The sequence below is a fragment of the Alosa pseudoharengus genome, unplaced genomic scaffold (assembly GCF_046254945.1).
Source record: "Alosa pseudoharengus isolate Yale_2024_CS ecotype anadromous, Long Island Sound unplaced genomic scaffold, YU_APseudo_1.1 YU_APseudo_1.1_scf_2, whole genome shotgun sequence".
Taxonomy (NCBI): domain Eukaryota; kingdom Metazoa; phylum Chordata; class Actinopteri; order Clupeiformes; family Clupeidae; genus Alosa; species Alosa pseudoharengus.
In genome coordinates, this window is record NW_027468663.1 from 5,989,171 (window position 1) to 6,000,199 (window position 11,029).

The 11,029-nt window shown below is 40.2% G+C and overlaps 1 protein-coding gene across 1 annotated transcript; it reads left to right on the forward strand.

The window, feature by feature from the left end:
* The first annotated feature begins 792 nt into the window (after positions 1-792).
* Positions 793-8,406, forward strand: higd1a (HIG1 hypoxia inducible domain family, member 1A). Its single transcript, XM_076293488.1, has 4 exons — positions 793-935; positions 7,215-7,327; positions 7,492-7,626; positions 7,717-8,406. Exons 2-4 carry the CDS (start codon positions 7,252-7,254, stop codon positions 7,788-7,790), a joined length of 285 nt encoding a protein of 94 aa, XP_076149603.1. The 5' UTR covers positions 793-935; positions 7,215-7,251; the 3' UTR covers positions 7,791-8,406.
* Positions 8,407-11,029: the final 2,623 nt, after the last annotated feature.

Below are 11,029 nucleotides of genomic sequence, written 5' to 3' on the forward strand. Positions count from 1 at the left end.
TATTTATATTTCAGAGAAAAATTAAACAAAATCACCTGATAATGAATGATGATGAAAATACATAACTAACCCAGAGAAACTAGCCTACATAGTCCAACGCAGGTCTGAAACCTGCAGGTATAGTGTGAACATGAAGAACACCGAGGCCCCATCAGAGCTGAAGTTCACCAGAAAGAGTTCTGAGTCTCACAATGTGAATACAAAATGAACTGAGTCCCTTTTGTTTTGGTCTCTCTCCTGGTCCCCTCCTCTTTCTGGTCCCCTTTTAGTGGACTGAGTTCGGTTCTTTTAAAAGGAACTGTGAAAAGGCCCTTGGTAGTTAGCTTCAATTAACACCCGGATCTCCTTATATGGGCAAAAATGGTTAGAAGAAAGTTAAAATCGAAAAAATAAACTATCATGAAAGATGATTACCACATTCATTTTAACTGGCCAATTTGCTAATAGGCTATGATATGAATAGGTCTATGCAAATCGTTCATTCAGTGATCAAATGTTGTTACAGTGCTGATATAGGGCATGATCCTCCAAGGTCCGCCAGTCACATTCTGTTATAGAACACAGCTGATCCCCGTTACATCAGAGCAGTCTGCAGGAGCTCTCCGGTTACAACTTTTTTGGAGCTTGTGCTAACGTGGAATTTTGGGAAATTGAGTTAGCTCAAAATAGTGGCATATCTTATTCACAGGGAAAAAACAGTTTAATAATTAAATTTATCTGAATGAATATTCTACATAATAAGAAAACAGGTCTATTGGAGTGATGTTATCTTCGAACTTTGTCATGACAGGACACAAAAGACTCTTCGGAAATGTATTCCCTACGTCAGTGCAACGTCATCAGTCACGAAGGACTTCCCCTCTTCTTTCGTAACTGTCCTGCTGATTCAGATGACTGCTGTTCTCGCACGTGAATCGAGTCACCTTTAATAGCTGGTGAGTATGGACCAGTATGGCTCGTTCTGTTCAAGTTTTTACTAGATTAAGCTTAGGTAGGCTACGGTTGAATGTTGTAGCCTAATACGCGTTTGATTTGGGTGACCGAAGGAGGCTATGTAGGGGAGAGATACCGGTAGCCGATCACGCACCCTAAAAATGAATGGTGTCTCTGTCACACTGAAAGTAGTTTCTGGACGTAAATAATATTAATCGGTTAAGTGTCGGTTCTAGCGCACTAAGACTAGCTAAAGGTTTTATGTATTAAGATTCCTCAAAGTATGGCTGAAGTTAGACTTTTCAGAGCCTTTTCAGAGCCATTTTGTGATGTCACATTTGTTTGACCTTAGGATAAATTGATGTCAGTGCAAGTGTTTTCGAAACAGATTGAAACAGCCTAAACTAGTTATGATCTATTGTCTACAGTTTTAACAAACCAAATGCGAATCTAGACTAGCGCATGGATGCTTTATTCACTAGCCCAAACACGGTTAGTGTAGTCACTAGTCATGTGAGGCCGCTTCATCGTTATGCAATTGAGGGACATGGCGTTACATAGTCTATGGGCAAGCGCTTCCTAAACTTTTTTTTCCCCCGCGGACCATCTAGGCCTACATCCTGCTCGGCTCGCGTAGGCTACTCCCACCATCCGACACATAAGGTGCATCCGAATAGTCAGTACATACTAACGTCGGTTAGAACGTACTACTCAACCGTCAATTTAGTACGTTATTTATGTATGCGAGCGAGTAGTAGGCATACAATTCGGACGTACTGGGCAGCCATTTTGCCTGTCCTTTGACCCCGGATGTTTACATGTGACGCCGACACACATGACGCACGCCGCGAAAAACTACAGTAACCTCGAAGAACTACAGAGCCCGGTCCTCCTTTCTTTAGTGTTGTAGCGATACTACGATTGAATGTAATTGGAGATATCCTGCGCATCGAGAATGGCACTCGACATTGCCGTCGTAGATCATCGCGAAAGCAGCTTTTTATGCATTTCTGTAGGAGCTGGGGAAGACATTTGTATGCCCCCGTTAAATTCTCCCCCACTGTTGAACTTGCTTAACGCTAGCTGACCGAACTAAAGATACAACAAAAACCACACGTTACTTGACAGAACAAAATCATCTGATAATCAAACGAGTTTGAAGAATAACGTAGAGCTTATCGTTTGCACAACAACTACACTATACAACTAGTTGAACAGCTTAGCCAGGGTTGCCAACTTTGGGTGTTTGGCTGGAGTGAGATTTTGTGAAGTCATAGTGCGTGTGCGTTACATTTTTCCCTAAACCTAATTTTAAAAATGTCTGTCCCCAGACTTTTTTGCTATGTACAGTATAATCCATGATTTAAGTTTCTTCAAAATGTACAATTATTGATTGCACTTGAAAACAAGACCAGTGTTTTAACCCTGTGGCATGGAAGGATTATGAGCCACTGGGCCCCTGGGCACAGACATGAAAAGGGCCCCCCTGCCCACCTGAAAAAGGTAGTAGCTTAGTAGAAAAAAAATGAAAAATAACCCCTTAAATGATGACTTCTGGCGAGTTTTGTGGAAAGAAATTGACAGATTGAGACTTATGAATGTGTGTATGAGTGTACATATGTATCAGGGATGCAAATAGCCTAAAATATTTTTTTCCACCTACCATTGTGGCTGGTGGATTCCAAAGTCTACCAGCCACTAGAGATATGAACATTTGATGAAAAATCATGACCAAAATGATCACGGTTATTGGTATTGCAATATGATTAAAATGTGGTGACTTTTCTTCTAAACCTACCATCAATGTTGGACAGAACTCATAATTGGCCTGCCCTTCATGCCCAGTAGCAAAAAATCTAAAGGTCAACAGAACAGCTATAGTGTCATAAAAGTCGTGTGGCTCCTTTAAGACCCAATCCACTGGTGTGAGTTCTGGAGCCATCCAACTTTATCTAACTCTATACTATCCTACATCATCTGATTTTAATATTATGTTTAGGCTACAGTATATTTAACATTTAACATTTATTTTCTATTTGGCCTGTTATGAAATTATGCATTGACCAATATAAGCACACTTTTTAAGACACTTAAATACATGCATGCTTAGCATTTTGTGAAAACAAATCATTATGGCTACATCCACAAACTCTTAGCCATGAGCTATATATCCTCTGATTTTAATATTTACACATATGTAGGTATTTAAGCACAGCTCAGTTTTAAGACGCTTAAAGCCCAAAATTGGAGACCATATAGAAATTTGCTACCATTTCAAAACCGGATTACTCTGGAACGGCTTATTGTACAGGGGATTGCATTACACCTTTGTGTTCGGTAAGGTCTGCTGTTTATGTTTACGGTTTGTCATGTGTGGAACGAAAAGTTTGTGAGATATTCCTCCTATAGGAATTGAAATGAGCGCAGAGCTATAGTAGCCTAATATGATTATTTCTTGAAAGTTAATTTATTTTTCTCGCGAACCGTTTATCGCAGCAAATAGCGGCTATAGCACCTTATAAAAGATGAGAAAAAGTTATTTCATGTGATGTCTGTGAGGCTACTTCGCGAGTAGTTCCTATAAGAATGGGCGGCCACAATTTATGTCGGTCTGCCTCATGTCTAAAGCAGCATGTTCCGTGAAGGTGCCGCGGACCGGATTAAAATAGCCTGGTCAGCGAATCAACAATCAGAGAAAACTGCGCTGAGAACGTTGTAGGCGGATATTAGACCTACCTGCTGTTGGTCTAGACATATCTATGCCTTAAACTCGTATCCTGTCATTTAGAAACAATGCTGTGGTCTAGTCTAGTCATCAACAAAAAATGAACGGATTGCAAAAAAAAATTATGGATTTGGCGTGACATTTCTTGAGCGTGCGTGAGAGCGTGAGATTGGTGCTGAAAGCGTGAGTGTCACGCCAGATGCGTGAGAGTTGGCAACCCTGGCTTAGCCTAGGCTACATAGGCTATCGTGAATCTCTTTGGACAAAAGCATCTGCCAAACAAACATCTCACCCCTTCGACTGAAAACTTTAGTTAAGGTGATACAGGTAGCTGCTTGATGTAATAGTTGACAGCTACAGTTTAAGAACAAGTTAACCAAGAACAGGATCAGCCCTAATCGAAAATCACATGTTATAGGACAATTATTTGTCTTGGCTTTAATCATATGAAGGCAGTTGGCTACTTTTCCCACAGCTCTCTCTCCTCAAACTCCCTGGACATTACTTTCAAACTGAGCTAGTTCAGACAAAGACCACTGGACTGCCTATGCTCATTTAAACAATTGAGCAAAACCTTCTTGCAGTCGTTTTTAAATAAATTTGAAACAGATTCAAAAACATCTTATTTAAAAAAAAAAAAGCATCACAGTAGAAAAGGAATAGTCACATTTATATATCAATGTTTATTATATAAACATAAAATGGGCACGCACAGTAGGGGTGTAAAGGTAAACCTATTCATACCTTACCATTTAGGTACAGGATGTTCAATACAGATGCAAATGCAGCCTTTAACAGTAATCAACAGTAGAATGTTATGCCATGAACATATAAGTGGTGACCATTATGTCAGTTTACTCAACTAACATCAAAAAAACAATTGACGCTTTTTAAAAATACTACTTCCATTGAGAACATATATTGTTAATGAACTTTAGGTTAGCAGTGGCAAAAATTAACCTAATGACAAAACTTCAAAACTGAGGTACAAGCCAGTTTTGTGTATCATTACACCCCTAGTACTCAGGCATTGGTGTGTGTGTGTGTGTGTTTATGTGTTATTGAGTGTCTCTTCTGGTCGTTTGGTTTCCTCTACACATGTTGGGGTGATGCAATCTGTAAAACAGAAATAAGAGAAGAACACAGTCAGAAAAATACTACAGAAACAAACTATTCTAAATACTTTGAATTGTCTGTTTATTAAATTAAGATAAACAGATCTGGAACTGTGGAGTGAAATATTCCTCAAAGATCAATATTTATAATGTTTCCTTCATAGATAAATGCAGTTTCCTACGAAGTTAGAGCAGACTAGCCTATTAATAACACTATTTATGATATTAATGCCAGAGACTTTCTAATGTGGAGACACAGCACTCAAAAAATACTCCATAGAAATGCATGGGGCTAGTTTGTCACGCCAATATGGCCGTTGTCTACACATATCCCACCCCTTCCTCGGCAAAACGTTGACGTGAATACATTGAGCCAATCATGTGGTGTGATGTGAATACATTGAGCCAATCTTATGGTGTGTTGTGAAGTCATCGTGCCAATCATGTGTTGTGATCTCGCCGCTGGAGCAAGATTGGTGTCGTGAAGCCTTGCGCACGCGCATTTCTGCCGAAATGGATGCCCAAAAAGCGTTGTGAAGCGTTGTGAAATGGCCGCCGAGTGGAGGGACTTGCCTAAAAGGACTTTGTTAATGCCCAACCATTGCTTCACATTTATTTTTTAGGCACTCCTATCCTTCAGTACTAGTACTGACAGATGCTGTCCTAGCTTCTCCTCTGCACTGTAGTTTTGCTGTAGCTCTGTAGCTACAATGTTAAAATGGTTAAATGTTAATAGATCAAATGTTATTCTACTGCTGTAAATCACTTTGGATTAGAGCCCGACCGATCTATCGGCGGGCCGATATTATCGGCCGATATTAGGCATTTTCCAAACTATCGGTATCGGCATTTATAATGGCCGATAAATGAATATTTTAAAAATAAAATAAAAACGGACGAAACACCCTTCAACCATGTCATGAGTGTTGGCGTTGTATAGTTTGTCCTCCAGAGGGCACGCTACACCGTCCCTGCTGGCCATAGACATATACACTAGATGTCGCCTTGACTACTGCTGTTCATTAGAACGAATGCGTCAATCGAGACGCCATCTTGCTTCAGTGATCCACTCCTCTATAATGCATTAGCGTCAATCTGGGCAAAGATCTAGCGAAAATAAAATCACCATAAATCGTCAAAATCTCAAGCAATTATCTAGTTTTTTGGGTTGTTCCAACTGACAGGCATGTATTTATGGTTGAGTCTAGAGAAAACTAAGCTTAAGACGATAATAAAGATACATTTTACCCGTGTGTGTTCATGGTGATTTGGTCACGAGACATACATTGCTTGAAATAACAATTAAAAGAACATCCCCATCAGTTCTCTTAACTCAAATAAGCATGACAAAGTTCGTGAAAACAATGTCCAGTTTTGCTGCTGTTAAATAAGCCGAGAGTGAAGCGGAATTAGCTAGTAATTACGTTACGTTGTTAAAGTGTAGTTGACTGTCTGTCTTTTTAACTTTTGACAATGTGACTGCGTGACAGTTATAGCAGTGAGACGTATCATCTCTCCCCGGCCTGTTTTTTTGAAAGCGTATGTTTTACAATTTGCAGTAAGACGTTATCCATTGCTAAATTAGGGCTCATCATAGACTAGCTAACCACAAAGCTAGCTAATGCTATGAATATCAGTGGAAGACCGCTAACGTTAACATTAATGAGCTTGGAAACCACAACGAACTTATTCTGCCTAAATAAAGTAATGATTTATTACTAGTATATCTGTAGTTGCTAGTTCAAACGTTTGCCAACATAATAAAAGCTTAACTCGTGTCACACTGTTCGCCAGCAGCAACATCCATCTTATTTGTTTTCAAGTAGCAGGGAATTCAAGCCAAACCGTTGCAACTCTGCCATCAATCATTATGTTAAGCCCACCTAACGACTCTATACACGATTTCAATGGCCTGATTAAGTTTCGATTTCTGGAGCTCACAAGCCAACGGAGAGTTGCTAGACTAGCCCTGGCAGCAAATTAATTTCTAGATTTCTAGGCTACCTTCCATCGCTTTAATTAGGCCTTTTGGACAGTGTCCCTGTTTTTAGCCAGTCTTCCATGTTTGCGTAGCCTTCTACATAACCTACACTTCCAAGAAACTAACGCGCCAGATATTCTGTGGCAGGAAATCATGTAGCCTACCTTATTTTCACGTTACCATATCATAACCCGATTCGAAATTATTTATAAATTAGCCTAATTAGATTATTAATGAATCCATCATTTTTAACACCTTTCCGACATTCCCTTTTTCATCTCGCATACCCCCTAGTGGCAGCTCATGTACTACTGGTGGTACACGTACCAGTTTGGGAATCCCTGGTCTAGGCTGTTATAGGCTGCAGTGTACTTGCATGGTAAAGCATTACAATGGGCTTAGGCTGACAATTGTCTCACCTTTTTATTTTATTGATTTCTGTGGTTATTTCTCTTTCAAGATCTAAATAGGCCCACTGAACTCACCCTTCAGTCAAGATGTCTGCAGTGGAGTATGATGAGTATGAGTCCAAGTTTATGCGTAAAGCAAAAGAAAATCCATTTGTTCCTGCAGGTAATTAATAAATATATAATTTTCTTATTTAATCTGTAGGCCTACTACTGTTATTAAACCAACACAGTTACTGCAGACTATGCCATAGATAGAGTCTAGTTCTCATAATTATAAAACTGTTCAAATAAATAAGCAACAATACTTATTTTTGACTTTCACAATAGGAATGGCTGGATTTGTCGCTATTGTGGGTTATGGACTCTTCCGACTGAAAAGCCGTGGCAACACCAAGATGTCAGTGCACCTTATTCATATGCGTGTAGCAGCCCAGGGCTTTGTTGTTGGAGCAATGACGATAGGTATGGCACAAACGTGCATATTTGTGAGTCTGTTTGCCTCTTCCCATTCAACTTATGCTGTAAAGTTTCTTTTTTTTTATATCTCTTTAGGTGTCATCTATTCAATGTACAGAGACTACGTGTTGAAGCCCATGGCAGAACAGAAAGCCCTGAACAGCAAATGAACTGTTATTTATTTTTATTAATTTCACCTCATAGGTGTGTTACTACTATAGGTGTGAAGTACTATAATTAAAGGACTCAAGTGATGGGAATCCTATCCCATTTTAAAAATCGCTGTGCCTCAGATTTCTGAGGTCACCTCTTTACCATCTGCACCTCTTTTATTTATATATATATATATATATATATATATATATATATATATATATATATATGCGCTCTGATGAGATAAAGGAAAAAGTGAAAAGTTTTGAACATACAGCACCTGGTATCGACATGGTATTTCTCTTCATTGGTTATGTATAGGAAAGGGAAGGGACACAAGCCAGGGATTTTACTCACCCCGAGAATTTACTACTTTACGCAAGACCAAATATTTTATTTCTAAGAGCCTTGTGGTATTTTCGTCCACAGTCTTATTTATTCTGTCAAGGTAATTACCGTATTGACTGCTAATATTTTAAACAGTTAGGAATAATGTGTCATAATTAAGTGATGTTTTATTTATCAAATTCTTTGCTGTGTTTTCTGATGGCCATCACTGAAATTGTTGCTCTGGGCAAACAATGTAGTCTGTTCCACTTCCTGCCTCTGAATTCATTAAAGCCCCCAAATGCAGTTTTGGCAATTTCTTCACTGTTTTCTCTCTTTTTGCTTGCAGATTTTCTCTCTTTTCTGCAGAGCTCCCCCTACAGCTTCAGAGTATATATTTTACGACTCCTCAATCAGTCAGTCTGCAGTTTCCTCTTTCCCTGTTCCTCCGACAATGGTTTACTCGCTTTCTGCTTCTTTTCCCCAGCTCTGTCATGACGAATGCCTGAGAAACTCCATCACTACCTTGTTTTAGCTGGTGCCTGGCATGTACTGAATGTGTGTAGTGCAGTAAAACAATTTGTTACACAATTTGTTATCGCAAGACTTTCTGTGTCTGAGGCCGGCAACTCCCCGGCCCAGTTGCAAGGCTGTTTTTTCAGCTTGCTTCCCCCTAGCGCCTGTGAGACGGCCACCATTTACCCTAGAAAAAGTCATATAACCATTCCAATGACTTTGAAACTGTTAAGTTAAGGTCAATTAAGCTAAAAAACCTGCATAGTCCCTTTAAGGCCCAGCAACTTCTAAAACAGAACTCATAAAAAAGCGTAGCTTTTCAGCTTTTGAAAATAAAAATACTCACAACCGAAGTAGCGCCTAAATTATGCATTCTACAGATAGAAAAGGTGTTGGGTTAAAGAAATCACCTTGCTGATTAAGCCCTGTTTTTGTATTGTTGTGGTCTAGCCTACCTCTGTTTTAACACTTTTTCTGAATCATGGACTTTTTAATGAAGCTTAGTCAAGGCTATGAACTTAATTCGGAGGATTGGTTAATGATTAGAGAATGAAATGGTAGGATTAGAGGCTTGGGTTAGAAGAACAAATATTAAAGAAAAACGCATGCAATTACATTAACACCGACATTGAAAGGTAAAGACAGTCTGTTTATTATTAAATAAGAGTATGAGGCTGCATTAATTACTCTGGTCTATTTGGTGGATTGGGAACATGATTGAAAATTGCAGGATGAGCGGAACATAAACCAAATAAAGTGTAGGACCTAATCACACCGCAAGTGAGGCGTGAACATCGCATGGCAGCTTTGTGGCGTTTATTATGTCTGCTTACCAGAAGCGTGTCTGATGCTATGCTGCAGTGGCCAATTAAAATGTCTCTGTCTCACATTTTTTTTCTTAAATTAAATTTCTTAAAAGTTTTGAATGGAAACACTTCCAATACGCTTGCCTGTGGCGTGAAAAATAGGCATGAGGCCTGTTTCACACCAGAGTGTGTCCCATGTTAACAGGTGAGTGGCTCCCATGTTAACAGGTTAGACCTTGCAGCTCGAGCCGTGCCGAAAACACGTGCATGCTAGGAATAGGACTCACGCCTATTTTTCACGCCACATAGCATTTCGATTCAAAACAGTGAGAAAAAGTGACATTTTAATTGCCAGAAAGGGCGCCGCAGCACCGCATCAGACACGCTTCTGGTAAGCAAAGACATAAAATAAAATAAAGACATAAACTCCACGCACCCGCCACGCAGACACACGGCGTTCCCGCCACGTTCCCGGTGTGAAACGGGCCTTAGGTAAGGAAAAGGATGTTTATTTTGGTTGATGCAGCAAGTGAAACATACTCTGGATTCAGTGGGGATGGTCTCAAATCTTAACCATACTGTTTCAAAGTACCTCCTACACTCTAATTTAATGAAATTAGATCACTAATGCAAACAGGCTGCAACGTTTGGTTCTAGGCCTACTGTATAATAATTATAAATATCCTTGCCTGGGATGATAGTGTATAAGTATACTCTTTTGATCCATTGAGGGAACTTTGGTCTCTGTATTTATCCATTTATCTGCATTAGTTCATGAAACACACACAGCACACAGTGAGGTGAAACACACTAACCTGGAGCAGCGAGCTGCCTGCTACAGTGGCGTTCAGGGAGCAGTGAGGTTAGGTGCCTTGCTCAAGTGCCATGGATGTGGGCATAGGAGAGCATTGCTCATCCACTTCCCCCGCTCACATTTTTCCTACTGGGTCGGGGATCGAACCGGCAACTCTTTCGTTACAAGCCCGAAGCCCTACACAGTAGGCCACGGCTGCCCCCATGGCCTACCCTATTTTATATTTGGTTAGTATTATAAGTATATACTCTTTTGATCCCGTGAGGGAAATTTGGTCTCTGCATTTATCCCAATTTGTGAATTAGTGAAACACACTCAGCACACAGTGAACACACAGTGAGGGGAAGCACACACTAATCCCGGAGCAGTGAGCTGCCTGCAACAACAGCAGCGCTCGGGGAACAGTGAGGGGTTAGGTGCCTTGCTCAAGGGCACTTCAGCCGTGCCTACTGGTCGGGGTTCGAACCGGGGCAACCCTCCGGTTAGCAAAGCGCTAACCAGTAGGCCACGGCTGCCCCCATGGCATCATTCACACCTCAGGGAGTGCTTGTCTATCAGGTAGGGTACTGATGTCATGTCATAAGTACATTTAAAAAAGTGATAGTTCTTGCAGGTGATTTCATTTCTGCATATAGGGAGAAGAGGAGAGCCAGGTGACAAGCAGCCCTGTGGGATCTCATCTCAGTTACTATAATGTTGGATTTAAAACATTACATTTTACTATGACATGCTGTGGTCTATCCTTTAAAAAATCCTTGTTAGATCCATACCATGTGTTCTGTTGACTGGAGCA

What these genes read in the sequence shown, in the direction of transcription:
- higd1a (XM_076293488.1), top strand. Translation starts at nt 7,252, where the DNA reads ATGTCTGCAGTGGAGTATGATGAGTATGAGTCCAAGTTTATGCGTAAA. An exon ending in AAATCCATTTGTTCCTGCAG is followed by an intron (nt 7,328 to 7,491) that starts GTAATTAATAAA and finishes CTTTCACAATAG; the next exon opens with GAATGGCTGGATTTGTCGCT. An exon ending in TGTTGGAGCAATGACGATAG is followed by an intron (nt 7,627 to 7,716) that starts GTATGGCACAAA and finishes ATATCTCTTTAG; the next exon opens with GTGTCATCTATTCAATGTAC.